The sequence below is a fragment of the Pyrgilauda ruficollis genome, unplaced genomic scaffold, assembly GCF_017590135.1.
Source record: "Pyrgilauda ruficollis isolate IOZ18807 unplaced genomic scaffold, ASM1759013v1 scaffold5, whole genome shotgun sequence".
NCBI lineage: Eukaryota > Metazoa > Chordata > Aves > Passeriformes > Passeridae > Pyrgilauda > Pyrgilauda ruficollis.
This window is the reverse complement of record NW_024526599.1, coordinates 243727-262610: the sequence shown is the minus strand read 5'-3', so window position 1 is coordinate 262610 and position 18884 is coordinate 243727. Positions and strand designations below refer to the sequence as shown.

Here is an 18884-nt window from a genome sequence, read left to right as displayed (position 1 = left end):
TTTTAATCAATGCAATCAAAAAGTAATACAGCCTCCAAGTCAAAACTGGGGTGGCATTGTTGCTGGAGAATGAAAAAGCTATCAAAAACTGATGTGATTATCTGGTCACCTGTAAATTCAGTGTTTAGGAGCTGAGAATGTTAGATTCAGAGGGACGTTGCATGTAAGTTTTAATAATCTTAATTGGTTTTTTATTGTTATTTTTGGGGAAGGATTTTTTTCTCTGTGCTGAATGCATGGTAACAGTAGCTTTCATTGAAGCAGCAGAGCTCCACCACCCAGATGCTTCATGCTTGTGCCTTACAGTTAATGTCACTGTTGCTCTTGAGTTGTAAATGGTGTCCCCTCAAAAGTGCCTTAGATTCACTCCTTTGGTATGTTAGATTTTTTACATCCCTGTCTGAAAAATACCTAACTCTGGGAATAACCATCTGGACTGCTTTGATGGTTTGTTGCTGACCATGTGTGTGGTTGTGTGTGGTAGCAAATGAAAAAACCAGTCTCTTAGCCTGATTAATAAACAGTACCATGCGATTTGGGAGGGTGTTTTTTCCACAGAGAAGCTCCCAGCTCCTGCCCCAGAGATACTGAGTTGATGATCATTTGTAAACTGGTGGGGAGAGAGATAACAAAAAAACCTCACATAATAAAACCATGTGAATGTTAAATGTTAACATTTAAAAAAAATAAAACAGGTACATCATTAAACTCAAATTATTTTTTCTTTGATTATGCACAGAATCCCTGTGAAGAACCTTATCTTGTTCAGTATTAGATAAAGTGGTTTTATCACAATAGTGTTCTTGTGATGTATGGAGGCATGGATATAAAATATTTTTTCAGTAAACCCATATAGAATTTAAATATTTATGTCAGAATTGATGCTTTGCTTTAATAGAACTGTAAGTAGAAGTTAGCACATTATTTTTTTATTCATCATTCCCCTTGTTTCAGTGTTGCGGGCTACTTACTGTTGTTTTGTGAAAAATTCCTAACCAAGGAAGACTAAGATTTAGCATGTCTCAGTACCATATTGTTTTTCATTTGGTATGTAAAATTGGGAAGATTGCATAGCCTACACGTAGAGTGTGGGGTAGAAGTGAGATATTCTTTCTCACTAGCAATCAGAGCCAAGTCTAGGCAGATACACAGAAGTAACAAAATTGGAGATTTGGAAAATATAAGTTAAATGTCCAAAGTTGATCAGACTGGTGAAGAAAACCAGAGTCAATGTATTCAGCTGCAGGTTTGAAACCTTGGGGACACCACCTGCAGTGCTGTGTCCATCTCTGGGGTCCCCACCACAGGAAGGACATGGACCTGTTGGAGCGAGTCCAAAGGAGGGGCCACAAAGTTGATTGGAAGGATGGAGCACCTCTCATATGAGGAAAGGATGAGGGAATTGGGATTGTTCAGCCCAAAGCAGTCTGTCATTCTGTGATTCTATTTAAACTCTTCTCACCCCCATAAGTCATACCTAGATTATTATCTGCTTCACTTTTTATGTTGACTCTCTTAGTATTTACTCAGTTTCTTAGATTTTTCTCTCTTCCTAAGAATTTGAATCCCACTGTTTTAATAATTAATTTTCTCTCTACTGATACTTTCTGCAAAATTGAGATGGCTAGTAGCATCTTTTGTTATAGTCAATCTTTTCATGGGGATTCCAAAGCTATTATTATTGAACTGGGCAATATGAGTGATTTTAGTACCTTTTGTGTCAGGACACAAGTTTATATTTTAGACTATGAACTAATGCTTCAAACGCCTAGAGAAGAATAAAGGATCAAGTCTGGGCTGAAAGAATCAGAACCTTGAAATGAGAATAATTCTAAAACCTAACATTTCCATGTTTCCATTAATTCATTATGTTATGCTCTGAAAAAAAAAAAAAAAAAAGGAAAGTGAAATTCAAAGACCAAAGTCCACATAGTTTTCTACACACAAACTAGCATTTCATCTAGATTATAGATGAAAATAAAGTTGCAACTTGCTCCTAGGACATAAAAAGCAAAGGTCAGATGATGGAAATAAAGGGAAAAACATGTAAGTCTGTTTATTCTGCATTTCTTGGCAGCTAATATATTCAGTATTCTGGTACTTGTTATGTAGAAAAATAGAGCTGCCTATTGTGGATAATGGCAAATAAGGCAAAGGACCAGTTTTGTTCCTCTTGTAACTCCATCAGTGTCAATGCACTTAGACCAGGAATTCATTTAGCAGGGGTCTCTGAATCACCAGCTGAGGTTCAAGTGCTAACTTCTTCTAAGACCCAGAGAAGTTATGCTGAGTAAGGCTGGCAAAAGGGTTCAATTAACCCTTTCAGATGGAAAACTCTGGGACAGAGCTCCTTCTATCACAGCACAGTTCTAGAAGGAGCCAAGCCTTGGGAAGGAAGCTAAGGCTGAGGTTTACATAGTCATTGTCTTTGAATTACCAAAGGCCAGAGTGAGGATGGCTTACCAAATGCCAGAATGGGAGTAAATTTAGATGCTCCCAGGATTATTTGTGCTTTGAGCAGTGAAACAAGCTCCCTTCTCACTAGCAAACTGGGCTGCTCACCAAAGAGGAGAGCCTCCCTTTTCTTCCTCTTCTCACCTTTATTTGCCATTTTCTCACACTGAGAGTAAAATGGAGAAATACCTAAAACCAAGGAAATGAGTAAAAATATACATTGGCAAGGGGAAAACTGCAGCAGGTTCTTCTGACCTGTAACCATTGAACTTCACAGTTGCTCACAGTCACCTCTGCATTAAGCCAGGAATGAAGCCTGCATAGTTCACTAAATGGCTATCCTAATTTTACCTTCTTCAAAGATTTTTAGGGAGAAAAATGTACCATAATCCTGCATTTTGCTCCTACTTTATTTAGCAGCTGTGTAGACAATGTCTTCAAAACAATATGGACTGAACTCCTTTTTTTTTCTTTTGCTGTCCACTTTCAATGACAGATAGATCAAAGAGATTGGTATCTTTAGTGCTACCTTGAGGTTCTTTTTTCTCTGCTATGCAAGCAGAAAAATCAAATACAATTGTGTTAACTTGTTAGTAGGACAGATTTTCAGTCTGTTTAATGAACTAACCATTCAGCATAAATTTTTATATTGTGGACAAGGAATTTTTGCCCTGTTATATTATCTCCACATTCTAAAGCAATATACTTGTGGTACAAAAACTGAGGGGGAGGGTGGCAGGGGGGTGTAAAGAAGCTTATTTTACGATATTTATCTCTTTATTTTTTAAAATAAAGACAGCACAAAAATTGAGCAGTCATACAGAGAAGGAAGCAACCTCAATTATTGACAAGGCAGAGGGTCTGCTGTTACCCTGAGACTGGGATATTTATTACAGCCTCTAGATACACCATTCTAGCTCCAAAACCACATATAAGGTAGGTTTGAAAGACAAAGCATATGAACAAAGCTATTTTTACATTCGGGCTTTTATACAGTCTTCAGTTGTGACTGCTGAAGACAACATGAAATCTGTTTATCAGACAACATGAAATAAATGTAATAAAAAACAATCAGTTTTTTCAGTCCTTATTATAGCTAAGGTTGCACAACGGTTTCTATTCTAACCCTTTTTAACCTCATAATTTTCTACTGCTTTCATTTCAGAGAAGGGAATTTTCCTTACGGTTATTTTTCTTTGGAAAGTTTGAGTAACTTAGCTCAATATTGCTAAAAATATTGCAAAGAAAATGGGTGTATGTAGGCTTGCTAATTATAGATATTTTTCTTGTTTTAACAACTCTTCAACATATGCAGCTGGGGGAGGGAGAGAGGCTGAAATTTCAGCTATTTCCATATCAAGCCAGCCGCCTTTTTGAGCTACCATGGATTCATGTTTTGGTTTGTGAGTTGTGATCCTCTGGAAAACCACGTGCTGAGCATTCCCAGTGTAGCTCACATACATCCTCCCCACGGATCTTGGTGCTGAGGAAAGCTCTGGTGGGACCAGCAGCATTCCTGTTCACACACACACGGCAGGAACACGGGAAATACTGCCTGGCCATTGCTCTGCACGTGTGGCTGGCCCCCAGGGAGATTGTGGGGTTTAGCTTGTAACCTCCCAGGGGTGGGAGATGCCCCTTCATTGTGTTTTGCTGAAACTTTTCTTTTGGAAAAGAATTCTTTGTCTGATCAGTGCTAAAATCCGTGTGGCTTTGGGACTGTGGTCAGGTGGCTTTTAGTTCACTGACATGGTGAAGGTGTTTCGGAGAAAAAAATGAAATGGCTTGAAATAATTTAAGATGATCCATTATTGCATTGGCTTTTGAAGCAATGTTTATCAATGATTATTAATTTTGATGGGCTGGGAGTGCTTTGTCTTCCTTCCAAGAAGTTGGTTATTCCTGCTCCAAAGGGTTAATTGTTGTCAGAGAGGCTGATTGAAATCCTGGACCACAGTCCACTAGCTACCAAGCTAGTCACAGCACACTGTGTTGTGAATTAACTCTGACACCATCCTGGACTGTTTTAATCAGGAAAAGGAGTTATTTATGAGGAATAACTGTAACATTCAGTACTCATCTTTTTCAAAAAATATCATCGGGAGAAAAAAATATAAATAAGAATTTCAAAACAGTTTTATTGCATCATTTGCCTTCCTGCTCACGAGGAGCATGGTGTTAGGAATTAGACCCAAAAATACAGAAATCAAAGGACGTGATATTTCTCCTGTTTCCGTGCCCGGGGTTGCACGCTGTGAGCCTGCCTCTCTCCAGGCTGCGGTCGTGCCTCCTGCTCGGCTGCAGCTGGAGCCTCCCGTCGCCACTCAGCCGGGTCAGGCGCAAATTGCACCAGTGGCTGTGCTTGCTGACACTTTTGGGGCGAGGGGAACCTTGGCAGAGGAAGAGGTGAGCTGGGGCTGCTTGATGTGGCCGGGCACGACGTCAGCGGGGGGATGCTCTGCAGCCGGCATCGAGCTCCCGCCTGGGGTGTTGTGGTGGCAGCCAGCGAGCGCTGGCAGTGCCACCAGGCAGTGCCACCGCTGGCAGTGCCACCGCTGGCAGTGCCACCAGGCAGTGCCACCAGGCAGTGCCACCGCTGGCAGTGCCACCGCTGGCAGTGCCACCAGGCAGTGCCACCAGGCAGTGCCATCAGGCAGTGCCACCGCTGGCAGCGCCTCCCTGCGCCGCCCTGCAGGGCACCGACAGCGTGCCCCACCGCACTGAGCCCTTCGGGATGAAGGCAGAGGAGGAGGAGTTTGGCTCCTCTGGCCGTCTGTCCCAGCATTTGCAGCAGGGTCTCCACGGCTCGCAGGGCTATGGCTGTGGCTTTCACACACCATCTGTCAAGAGGGAAAGAGGAGGAGGAGCAGGGAGTCAGTTCCTGGGGTAGGAGTCTCACCCGTGGACTTCAGTGCAACGTGGCATAAGCTCTAATGAGGGGTGGTAATATAGAATTGTTGCCTGTGGAGAAGGGGTTTGTGGTGGCCATGGGTTGCATTACTGTGGATTTCTGGACACCCATGTCATGGCTTCAAGCCCCAGCTTGTCCCCAGAGGGCTTTGCTGGGCCCACAGCCCCAGGCCATGAGACATTTCACGGAAGTGCTGGAGTGGGGGCATCCTGTTGTCCTTGGTCCCCGTTCCAGCAGCAGTGTCTGCATACTCTTGCCCTTCTATTGCTGTGCAAAGCCTTTTCTGTTGAGAGGGTTTGGTTGGGAGCTAAATATAAAAATGGTGAAAAAAGGAAATCAATGAACCAAAAAGTCATCCCCAAGAAGATCCTTAAATGTACTTTTTAAAAAATTAATATTGTTGAGCTGTAGCATTAGCAAAAAGTAGTTATTGTTTGATGGTCCTGACTGAATTTTTTAGTCAGAAATTAAATAAAAGACAGAGTAGGCCCCAGGAGCAATGCTAGGAGAGATTTGGCCATATCCAAATTGTTAGAGTTGATGTGAGGGGCAATGGAAATTCAGTGCAGCTGGTAAACCTAAAAAATAATAACAAAAAACAATACACCTCTGTGTAATAGAATGTCTTTCGTATGACAAATATTCCTAAATGCTTTATATAGAATTAAAAACAGATTTAATTTGAAGAACAGGTAATTTTGTTTGTTTAAGGGAAATAAAAACATAGGACATTAGAGTTAACTAAAGCTGGCGTAAATCAAAAAGGGTTCAACTAAAGTCACATGGCTTAAAATATAGATGCTGTAAAATACACAGGATTGCAATCGGGCCCATAATATTTTACATTTACAGTGTGTAATTTTGCCCCTTTGGAGGAGGTCAGGTAAAGGATCTCTTCATTACATCCTATTTCTCTTTTGTCTTTAAATTTGGTTTATTAATTTTTTGCGTTCTTTTATTTCTTGCTTTTGTCTTGACTTCTGCTAGATTCTGCCCTTTCCAAATATTTTGTCTTTTAAAACTTTCAGAGTCAAAGGAGGGGGAAGAGGACAAAAGGTTGCTTTTCTTTTCCATGTCTCTCCTGACAGCCTGCCCCCCACCAAATCCTATTCTCCTCCCAAGAAAAATGAAAAAAGCCTACAATTAATTTAATGGAACTGCCTGGCAAAGAAAAACGAGACAGTAGAAAAGGAATTAAAATATTGATATCTGTGAATGAAAATACCCCAAATTTAAATAAATTTTATGCCTTTTTTTGTCAATAATAAGTTGTATAACTGGAAAAATTCTATAAAACTTCTGTTTGCTTAAGGCCACTCAATTCTCTTAATAAATTTAATTAAACAAGTTTAATTAAAAGAAACACCAAAGCATTTGTGAAATAGAAGTATGTGTTTGAACCATTTAGACCTCCAACATTTGTTCAGGGAATGAATACCGGGTTTAGAAATAAACACAATCTCTGTGGTGTGCCTCCTTTCCATGGGTGCAAGTGAGACAGATGAAAAACCCTATGTTTCTTACAGAAAGCATGCTAGTTTAGCTCCAAAGAGATACAAATGCAGACTTCTGTATTGCAATAAATGTGGTTTTTATAATGAAAGGAGAGCTGAGCGCTTGTGGCCCGCTGATGTAGTTCTCAGTGTTTGCACTGGAGGTCTCACTGGCATTTAATGAGCGTGGCCCTCTTGGCTGTCAGGCTGCTGTGCCTGGGTTGTAACCAGCTCAGCCTCTCTCTCCTTCTGCCTACTGGAATTGTTCAGGAAGAAACAGCAGTTAATGTGGAACATACCCAGAGCCGAGGGATGAGTCCCACTTCTGGAGGATCCCAGGAAGATTTGTGGTTATGTATGCAGTGGTGAGGAGCAGATTCAGTCCCTGCAGGATGGCACTTGGTGAGAGATTTCTCATGACATTCTACATATGATGTAGAATTTGCCATTTATTGTGTTTTTTTTGGAGTAGTGCTGTTTCCATTATTCTGTGTGGTTACCTGCAAAGTGTCCTTTTGGGCACAAAATACTGAATTGCTCTGGGTGGTTTGACTGACCACACACAAAGTATGTGGGCCTTAGCTTCTCCAGAACAGGCATCAAACTTAGTGGGAACTTAGAGGGAGACTGTGTTTCTGCATGATCTGCTGTGTGACAACCTCTGCTTAGTGCACTCCATGCACTTGGTTCTCTGGTAGAGGAGCCCCATGGAGAAACACATCGTGCCCCATGGCATTTTAATGTTTTAGAAGTTCTTGGTGTTTCTCAAAACCTAAGTTGCAGTGGCACAGTCATAAATCTGAAAATCAGATATGCTTTTTTGTTATTTTTGCCTCAATACTGTCTTATTTAAGCGGATATTGTGAAATAAGTCTGTGTACAGACTCTGAGGTGCATCAGGGCTGCTGAAGTGAGGAGCACAGGTAATTTACACATCAGTTTGGAAGTCTGTGTTTGACTGATTTGAGGTAGAAAAGGCAAGGCTTGAATGCTAGTTAAAAGTAAGGGGGAAAAAATAAAACAAAAAACTCCCCATCAAACTACCAAATAGCTTGTTTCTCTACAAGTATTTCTCTACAAGTACAAGCTTTTGTTAAGGGAGAAAAACAAAAGCTCCTCCCTAACACGGATTTAGTGTCCTGCCAATCTACTTCTGCTTTCTGTGGTCTTGAGCATCCTGTTGGTCTGGCAGCAGCTGCCCTGCAGTGAAGTGTGTTGTTCTTCCTCTGGAGGGAAATATCTGTCAGGCTAATAAAGCAATACCTCTTCCCAGTTCCTCAGAGATGCTGCAAAATATCTTCCCTACAGAGCAGTGAGTCACAAGATGGGTCTTGCCCTGTTGTAAAGTTACCCATTTCTATTCCCACTAAATTTAAATTAATGCCTGGAAACTTAGTTAAATGCAATGACTGATGAACTTCATACTTCAGTGAATCCAGACTAATTGACAAAATGAATTTGGGGCACCTGTTCTGAGATAGCTGAAAAGCTTTGATTGTTCCTTCCCAGTTTTCTTCTAATTTCTAAGTATTCTGGATATACAAGGACTTTGTTATTTACATCTAAAGACTTTTAATGTGGCTTGTGTTTTCCATTTATTAATATAAATAAAAATTTTAATGAGGTATTAATAGACATATATTTAATTAATATAGAGTCTACTTACTATCTGATCCTTTAGATGCTGTGTGCCTCTTTTAATACCACCCATGTCCATTTATTTCAAGAAGAGCTGTATGATATTTGCATGAGGTCATTGTATTGTGTTTTTAATGGCATGAATTCTCTTTGCATGTCTCATCAAATTATTTTGCTCTCTTTATAATCTTCCCTTGTTCCAAGAAATTCTGGTGGATAATACTCTACCACTGACTTAAAAATTTGTGTTCCTTCCTGGGTAAGAGAAACACAGGTGAGATAAGAATTTTCCATGACATTACCTATTAGAGCTTTTCCTGTGGGCATGGATAGCTGTTTGCTTTTGGGTTGGGAGGGCTGAAGCACCATGAGGCCTGGGTGTCAAAAGCCAAGTCAAAAACAATCAAAAAAAGACTGGCTATGTCTCTTTCCTGTGAAGTAGCAAATTCCTTTCTGATTTTTCGGAAACATTTCCTTAAAAATGTCTTCAAGCATTGCCGAGGATTAAGTCAGAAAGGTAATTTTAGTTTATTTGAAGCTGCACAAAGATAGAAAAAAAGGAAATGCTGTGAAGAAGACAAACTTGAGAGGTTTTTTTTCATTCTTTGCTCTTTGCCAAACTGAATACAAAAAAAACCATTTTGAACCTAAGTTTTTGAAATTAAGTCTAATAAAATTTCTTTCAGTTTCAAACCCAGGAAACACAAACTCATCTGAAGTCAGAGTAAGTGACATACTCTGTAGAAGAGTTTAAAACTCAGTCTTGGCACTGACATGTCATTTCAGTTGATACTTAAAAAAAAATAGTGATCCCCTAAAGTAAGAAGTCATTTGATAAGGAAGATAAAATATCCAAAAAGCTGCCCCAGGAGATGGATTTAAATTCTCTCAAACAATTCTAAGGTTTGAGCTGTGGATAAAGATACAAATTACTCCATTCTTCACAAGGTGCTCTGTTTTTTATATAGCCCATGAGGTTAGGACGCATTGCTAGCAGTCACATGACTCTAGCTAGACAGCATTTGACAAATCTTATCCAAGGTGGTGTGGTTCCTGGGGCATTCCTGCAGAGAGCTCCCAAGTCTCCAGGAGCAAGGGAGCAGCAGCACTGGAGGCCAAAACGGTGCCTGACTCCTTTCTGTTTTTTCTTGCCTTGGCAAGTGCCATTTGCACAGCAGTTAATTTAGAATAAATGAAATTTCAAAGTGCGCATTTCTTGTTCCCCCCCTTCTGCTATGTAAAGGGCTACAGTAAGAGGAAATGATTGATAGATTAGAGGAGGGACCCTCCAGAAGAGGGGAAAAGCATGAAAATTCTCTCCACTGTTCCCAGACAAGGTATTGTTCATACAAGAACATGTGGGATGGCAAGAACGCTGTTCCCCTCACCATCTTTTGTTCCCTCCACCCCCCTTTCACATGTCCAGGGGAAGGACAAGAGCTTGTAGCTGCTCCATGGCAGTAACTGAGTGCCTCATGATGATGTTCTCTGCTTCGTTCTAGAGCTTTTGCAGGGACAAGTTAAGAGCTGTACTGTTCTGCTAATTTTATGCTGTGTCCCTGCATACCTTCTGTTTCTGAAACTGCGCTGTTTCGGTGCTGCAGCGAGGTGATGTGTTGGATGGTGTGGGTGTAGTTCGTAGCGTTGAGGGTTTTATTACAATCATGCCAAGGAAATGGAGAAGGTGGACACGAAGAAAGTGTCTTGGGTTGATGTTGGCACTGCGGTATGAGAAGGGTCAGGTGCGGAAGAGTGCAGCGCAGCCTTCTCGTCTGGACGTGCCCTTAGCCTGGACCCCGCTGGCTCGGCGGCAGGCTCGGCAGGAATCGCTTGGCGCCCCGCGCCCTGCCGGCTCTGCGGGTGTGACGGGCTTTGCGCGTCCCAGCGCTGCGGGCAGCTGGGGCACCTCGACACGCGTGGCAGCCCGGTGTCGGGAGGGGGCACGGCGGGGCTGAGCCCCCGAGAGGGACTGGGCCCGGCAGGAGCCGCAGCCGGGAGCGGGGCACGCCCGGCCCGGGCTGACCCCGCCACAGAGAGGGGGAGCCCGCCAGGCTGGGGGGAAGGGGGGACGGAAGGCGCTGCGCGGCATGTCCCTCCCGGGGATGGGGATTGCGGGCTGCGGAGGGGTCAGCGAGAGGCTTCGAGACCACCGAGTGCGAGGGGCAGCGGCGCAGGAAGCCCGACGGGGGCTCTGCCTCCCCTCCCGGGTCCCGGCGCTGCCGCCGCGAGTGGGGCCGGTCCTGGGGCTGCTCCGCCGCCGGATGCCCAGAACCCCTCGCCCCGCACCGGCCGGGCTGCAGGAGGAGGAGGAGAGGAGGAGGAGGAGGAGGAAGAGTAGGAGGAGACCGGGCGCTTTCACTCCTGCTGACTGCTGAGGCAAAAGGCAGAAAAAGGAGGAGGGGAATAAAAAGTAAAGAGGGGGGAGAGAGAGTGAAAGAAAACTAAGCCCAGCTTTTGCCGGTGCTGCTTGGATTGGATCTGGTTTGAGTTTCCTCTCTGCTGGCTTGAGCAGCAAGAGAAGGAGGAGTGGGGGAAGTAACTCGCTCACTCTTCCTCTGAAGCTTTAGCAAACGTGCTGGTGCCTGTGCTGGCGGGGAGCTGCCCGGGTGCAGTTCCTTCGCAGCATATTGCTCTCACTGCCTGGACTTCTCGAGGACCTGGAGGAAAAAGACGTCACAGACCTGACAGTTGCTCACTGCCTATAGACTTGTCATTTTTTTTTTTTAATTTTTTTTTTTTTTCTTAGGGGATTCTTTTTTAAAAGTATTTTTCTCCCGTGTCTCAGAACAGCAGTTCCTTGAGTGGCTTTGAAATCCATTGCTTCCTTATCAACTTCGGGAGATATTTTTAAAAACTTTTTTAAAAAGAAAAAAGGAGAAAAAAGATAATCCTTTTGGGGGAGGGGAGATGATCGTGCTGATGTGGAATAAGTGCTCCTGCTGTCTCCTCTTACTAGCCGCGGTCCTGATCGTGGAGAGCTCCCAGCTAGACAGCTCCAGCTCCAAGGTGAACTCCATCAAGTCCACCCTGATGGGGGAGGCTCCAACTCAGGCAACCAACAGATCTGCAGGCATCCACCAGGGACTGATGCTTGCTAGCAGTAAGAAGGGCAAAATGCTAGAGCAGATGGGAAAACCTCCCAAGCACTATCATCGGCAAGGAGAGGTAGGACATGGCTTCATTGCTCGAGTGTCTGTCCGTGTGCTGTATGTAAATAATTGCTAGTCTTCCCCCTCATATTGTTTTCAGAGCTTTAATATGCTAAATTAATTGATTTACTTCATTGGGTTTGCCTGGGACAATATAATCTCGTAATGGGTGTTAAGTACTGTGCAACTGGGAGGTTTAAACCATTCATTTTTCTCTGTAGGGTTAATAACTGATGGAAGAAAGAGCAACCTAAAAATCTATCATCTTCAGCGTTTCTTTTTTTTGACTCCTTCAAAAGGTTGCCAGAAGCAAAGGAAGAAATTTCTTGTTAACTCTCAAGACAGTAAATGAGTTGAATTTGAATAGGTGAGGAAAATTTGAACATGAAGTAGAAATTCACAGCAGTGTAACAAACTTGATTTTAGAAATCACACCTGGCAAGGTGATCTCTGGTATCTTTATCCTTGGTGAGAATAAAAAAGCATGCTATCCCTGTGGTATACTTTAAGGTACAGTCCTTTGTTTAATAAGACAGAAAACAAATTCTAGGTTCCTTGTCCAGAATATGCTCCAGTGATTGTGGAAGTTTTGTTTGGTTGTGAGAGTTTGAATGTAAAGAATATAGAAAATGTTATAGAAAAAAAAAAAAAAGGTTAAGGGGAAAAAACCCCAACACTCTGACTTGCTTGGGCAGTCTTCTTTCCTCTCTACCCTACCTGGAAACTTATTTTCTGATATAAAATAATCTTCATTCAACTGTCTTTTGCTAAACTATAAAGCAGCATTTTAAGTCATCAGTCCTGTTCTTCCCTCTCAAGTCTTAACCTGGATGGTATGAATGTTGCGTGTTGTGATGTCGAAAGAGGTAGACTTCTTCAGAAAATGTAGATTTTATTGGGTATTATTAGTATCTCTAAATACAGCTGCTTTTCATAAGCAACAGTGTAGCAGCTAGAAAGCTGCCAACATTCAGCACTAAAAAGGCAAAATACTCAATGCCTGAAGGGTCTGTACTTGCCTAAATTTTCCTTATAGCAGCAGAGAAGCTGAAAGTTCAAGTAATCCACTGAAATTTCTAAAGTGATTAACATCAGCTTCCTAATAATTAAATGTTGTAATTTGGTTTTGTGTGCAGGCATAGTAACAGTAGTGGTAGTTTTGGTTTTTGTGTGTGAGAAATTTCCAAGCTTTCTTTCCCTAGCCACTCAACTGCTTTATAATTTACTCAGAATTTGGTTGCCTCTCCTTACCTCTAAGCAAAGTTTAGCAAGAGATGCTGTGATGAAGTTTCATATTACTAAAGTACTGTGCTATTCTCTAGTTCACATTTTACTAATTACAGTTGCATTACTATGTTGAATCACCTTGAGGAGATAGAGGTGCCCAATGCACCTTCTTATATGTTCTCCTTGGATTTTCTTTTGTTTTCAATGTATTCACAAAATGTCCAAATACAGGTCCTATTTTCCCACTGAGTGTTAGCAGTCTCATGAGTTTTGTGAGTTTCTGCTGCCCAGCTTTTGCCTTTTGGAGAAGTCTTGCCACCTTCCCCTGTGTACAACGTCCTCAGCGCTTCACTGTGTATTCAGCTCAATGTTGAGAATAGTTGATTATAATTCACCCAGTTCCTGAAAAACAATTTGTGCTACCTACTGGTTGTATTTGCAAGATTTGCCCCTAACGTGCCTGCCTGGACTGCGATTTCTGTGTACTTCTAGTTACTGTCATGAACCCAACAGGCACATTTCAAGTGAAAGACAGCACTGTAAGTATCTGTAGTGGTAGAAGAGACATCATGCATGTTTTCATGTTTGTAGCATAAGCAAAGACCCCCAGAGAATTGGTGGCTGTGACTCCCAGGGAGTGAAGCCTGACCTCCCATCAAGGGCTGTCAGCACTGAATTTACCCTCTCTCCCTGAGATTCTGTCCCCAAGTCCTGCATGGCCTCACACAGATGTCTGTGAAAATGACACAGATTTGCTCCCAATAATTCTAGATGATACTTTTGGCCATCTGCCTGAAGCAACACAGTTAATGCAGAATTGCAATAAAAAGAAGGAAAAAAAAAAAAAAGGGAAAATACAAGGAAAAGAAAATTAGAGGAAAGAAAAAATGGAAAAGAAAAAAGTAATGAAAAGACAAAAGAAAAAAGAGAAGAAAAGAGAAAAATGGGCTCTTTTCTGAAAACGTTTTCTCTTTGGTGATACTTCCAGCTGTAGGGCTGGTAAGCCGCTGTGTTTTTTAACAGCGGTGTCACGCATATCAACCAATTAAGACATTTCATAATCTTTTTTAAAGTACTCTCTTACTAGGTTAGTGCTTAATTTGTTTAGATTATGGGACTTTGCACTGAAGTTTACCATGCCACTTGCAAAAGAGCAGACATATGCATTTCTTTCTAAAACAATCTGTTGAATTAGTGGAATTTGTAATGTCTCAAAAGTAAGAGTATCTTTTATATCTTGGCAACATTAGATGGTGAGTTGAGTGTCTTGTTTACAACTAGGAAATAGTTTATTAAGGACCAAGGATATGCATATTAAAGAAAAATCAATAGAATTTTGCTGTTGTTTGAAGTCTGCGAGCTGTGCTTTCAGGTCTGACCAAATCTGATGAAAGGACCATCAGCCTACAACCTATTTGCTTTTCAATTATGTTAATTCTCAGGACTTGGAGCAACTTGGGAGTGTTTAATCAGCAATAAATCAGCCGATACAATAGTTGATGGCTTATCTGGAGTGTTGATGTTTTTCAGCTGGTAGTTACAGTGCTTCTGCCCAGAAAGGGAAGATCCAACGCTCTTTTGTCAGGCAAAGTTCCAGTTTAAATTAATGAAAATACTCACATGAGCAAAGCAGGTTGATCCAGCTTGCAGAGAGACTGGCGGGGCAAATGTGGATTTTAGTAAGACTTAACATTTTTATGTCTTTCTGAGGAATATTATTTATTTTCTGGTCTTATTCCCTTTACTGCCTTGGATCAGCAGAGAATGAGAAGCACTGATGTGCTAAATCGGTGAGATTTCATTCTCTTCACTGTTCTTTACTGTCACTGCTGCTTTTCCTTTTCTACAAACTGTTAATGTTTCCCCAATTTCACAGAGAATCAGAAAGTGTCTACGGCATTTGCACAAGGGAAATTCTTGCTCAAAATCAGTATTGTAAGTGTATGCTAATCTAGGTTGCTTTTGGGGGCGGGGTGGGGGGATTGGGTGTCAGTATTATATACTGTCAGCTATTTATTTCCTCTCAAAATCTGATTTAGAGAAATGCTTCTAGGGATATCCAACACCTCAGTTCCGTGACCTGTCTGTGAAAGTGTTCTGGATATATTCCCTCTCTAGGAAAATATGATACAGTGAACAGGGTCATAATTGACAGTGAAGATTGATTAGTTTTTCTGTGTGTTAGCTATAGCTTCCACTATGTTTGGGCAAAGTCTCCCGCATGAGTGCTCTAGCTCAACTATAGAGATGTAACCTGAAAAAAAAAATAGGACATACTGTGTGATGCTTGAAAGGCATGGCCATTCCACGGGTTCCTCGTTGATGATTTTGTAGCTTCTTTAATTTGCTTCATCATCTTTAAACTTCTTGCCTCTGGGTTTTATTCCCCTCTCTCCTCTGAGATGTGTCCACTGTGTCAGTGCTGGGGTTTGCACACCTTCACACTCAATCACCTTTAATGATCTGGTAGGCTGTGACCTACCAAGCTTTATTTCCAGCTATTTTCCTTCTTTAATCTATGGGTGCTGTTATCTTCTTCCCTTCCCACCTCCTGGCCACAAGCTGTCGTTTCAGCTCCTTCCCTAGCAAAATGTGTCTCTTATTCCCTTTGTCCCTTTGCTGCTGCATAGCTGTTTGGGTTTGTGCTTCCCATTGAGACTTTCCCTTCCCCATGAACATGATGGGAGCAGTAGCAATGAAGGGAAGAACTGGGACATCCAGTAGAGGGAACTGACACATCTGTGGGGCTGACTAAGAGATAATAAGATCTGGAAAAGGGAGTGAAAAGCTGGGACAAGTTTTAGTGCCTCAGAGGCACAACAGACAGCTGTCAGATAGCCTTAGTATTCCAAATGCACTTGGTTTAATGTTAAGATGTGTTTATTTTTTTTAAAATTCTCTTGCAGGTTGAGCTAAGATGTTCAAGGCTACAGAAGCCAAACCAAAGAGGCATTTATTCAAATGACTAATTTGATACTGATCTCATACCTATTAATGCGTGGACGTACATGTGTTTCTTGGACAGGACATAGTTACCCACAAGGACTTGCTAGAAAATGTTTGGATGATGCTTTGTAGCGAGTAAAACAGCATGAGATGTAGTAATTGAATGCAGTGCCCTGACAATGTTACAATAAAATGTACCAAAGACACCAAAAATGTAACCACAATATCTTAAATAGCTAGCGACCAAGACAGTAAAAATTATTTCTCCATGGGATTAAAAATAAATTAATTAAAATAGCTAGAAATTACATCCAGCAATAGCTGACTTTTATTTATTTTTTTAATTAAAAAAATTACAGAATTGCTAAATCTGCAGAGGCCACCAGAGGATTAATTCTTTACTCTTGCTGTTTGGTGTTAGAAATCTGGGTGACATACTCATTTACTGGCAGCAGTCTTGCTAAATAACCTACTGGCTTCCCTCTTAACTGCAAAAAATGGGGGGCAGAGTATTATCTCCTTCCTGGGCCATGCTTGGTGTCCCCTTCAAATTGTTATTATTAACTGATGTCATAATATAGATCAAAAGCTCCTATAAAGTAGCTTTACTACGAGTATTTCTTATTAGCTTTGCAACAATACCTAGAAAATTTCTAGAACTCTGATGTGCTGCTGGGTGTGCAAGTACTTAGGAAGAGTCAGTTTCTGTATGGAAAGTCTGTCAGAGCTTAATGACAACACAGAAGATGATGAAGCATGATTACATTTTCCTCTCAGAAAAGTGAGTCTGATTAACTCATTATGTTTGATTAACTGATGCTTTGCAGATGCAAATAGAGCACAAGTTTAATTTTGATCTTAATTATCTCAACACCGGATGTCTCTTGCAAGCACTTCGTATCTCATGGCTTGTCAATAGAGCCTTTGGTCCTTTTACACTTGTACTTACAAATGCCTCACCCTGAAAATGTCGTTCAGGAGGAATTTAGCTCTGCAGAGGAGGAGCCACATGAAGCTTCTGCTTCTGTTTGGTTTTCCAGCACGGCTTCCCTCACCAGGTTTTGTATATCTGCTTATTTTTTTAAGTATATCCAAACAAGTTTAAGGTATATGTAAAAATGTTAATTTGGAGAACTTGTTCAAAACAGAGAGCTCCCCCCTGCATGTGCTTGCCAAGGTCACTACCAAGTTCATGCCACCGCCTGTGTGCACACACTGGTTGTGGCTGGCAGGAATCAGGGAGTGGTGGGACACACCTGGAGCCAGCAGCCCCTGCTTGGCCCATCATTGCCACGGGGCTTGTCACCATGTCCTGTGGAGCTTCGTGTTGGTTTTGGCACCACAGTCATGAAATGTCTGTGATGGATTTAAGGAGCTGGAGTTTGTATGACACCACAGACATGGTGGAGAAAGGTAAAAGCCACCATTCTGCTCTTCCTGCACTGGTAAAATTCCAAGTGTATTAAGAATTTTATATTTACTCTTTTTTTAGTGAACTGAAGATAATTCTTTTGAAATCTTTGTCTTTTACTGCTGTGTTCTAGGTGGTGTTTCTGGTACTTTTAGGTTGAAACCTATAGGAAGCTTCTATGAGCTTCATATCCATGGATGTGAAAGGCCAATACAAAAGCCAAGAAGATCAGAAGGTTTGCTTTGCTACTATTTTAAAATGAATTTTTCCTGCAAAAGTTTTTATTTTCATTAGAGATCACGAACTTCATTTCGTCTTTTTTTTCACAAAGTGTAGGATGTGCACTGGCAGTGTGTGTCCCCAAACCATCACTTTTCTTCAGTGTAACTTTTTTCCTTTTTTGGCTGAAGGTCAAATTTATTCTAATGGAAATTGTAATGAACATCAAGCAATTTTCAAATTGTAATGAAATGTGGAAATAGATGATTTATGGTATTTCCAAGCTAATTGCAGAATCCTTTTCTCTAGAATGGGCTACAGAATGTAGTGTTAGAGAGCAAGCGAGATGGCTTAAAAGGATACATATGTTCATACTAAAGGACAGCATAATACTAAATCACAGCAATCTTCAAATAAAATAATGAGTTTTGTTCATCTTGGTTACAGTTTTTTGGGGATAGGCCTCAAATCCATCTATAATTTATAAATTTTTGTTCACACAAACAGAACTTGAGTTATGAAAATAAATGGAATACAAACACAGAGTGGGAACATGGAGTTCACTCATTCAGCAGCTATTTTATTCTTACTAACGGAAAGAGCAGAGCAATGCTACAAAAAAGAAAAAAAAAAACTTAAAAGTTGTTGGGTTTCCCCCCCTCAAAGCACATAAGCACACGGTTCAGCCCCTTGGGACTTTCTTAAAGCTAAGCTTTGATATGATTGAATTTTCATATGCATAGTAATGAATCTTTGAGACATGCATGTTGCACATGTGTAGTGCAAATGGCACTGGTTTAGCATTTTGAGCAGTAAGCAAAGGCAGACTGCTCTGCACATGCTTGGGAATGAGGTGTTGCTTCACTCTGCAAGCCCTCTGCCTCATTCTCTGTGCATCATGTAAGTGTGAACCAGGCTGTGCATGCTTTTAAAAGCATATTTATCGGTCCAGTGAATGAGAGGACAGGGTTCAGTTCTACGTGTTTTGGCAGCTTGCCTCGAGTAAAGCAGTGACTTGCTGTCAGCATGATCTCCTCTCTGCAATCTGAAATGACTACAGTGGAGATCTCTTAAAGGAACTGCGAACACAATACATTGATGTTGCAGCAGGAAACTTTTATTCTTGGAATCTCATTCTTAACTGGAACAGCATCAGGGAAAGGAGTGCATCTAGTGGGGGAAGTTCTCATTTACTTTTCCTTTTGCACAGAGCAAGGTAGCTTCCCAAACTCAGTTCATTTTTGGGTTTTTTTTGCTATATGTTCCTATAGAAAATGGTGCACCTCTTCTTGGCAGTCTGAAAAGATACTAAACTGGACATTCTGCTGTGGCATGACCTGTCAGGATTAGTACATACTGCAGTGTACTTGCCATATTTCTTTGTTTCTTTTCTTTTGGCTTGAAAATGAGAACACAGAGCCCTCCCACCCAGTTTG

At 41.5% G+C, this 18884-nt stretch overlaps 1 protein-coding gene across 1 annotated transcript in view; it reads left to right on the top strand.

Annotated features, from left to right (window-relative positions):
• Window positions 1–11377: 11377 nt before the first annotated feature.
• The window catches only part of DKK2 (dickkopf WNT signaling pathway inhibitor 2), a 40654-nt gene continuing 33147 nt past the window's right edge, over window positions 11378–18884 (top strand). Inside the window, exon 1 of the mRNA XM_041480142.1 lies at window positions 11378–11661. Within this exon, the coding sequence (XP_041336076.1) occupies window positions 11404–11661 (258 nt within the window). The 5' untranslated portion in view covers window positions 11378–11403. The remainder of the gene's footprint in view (window positions 11662–18884) is intronic.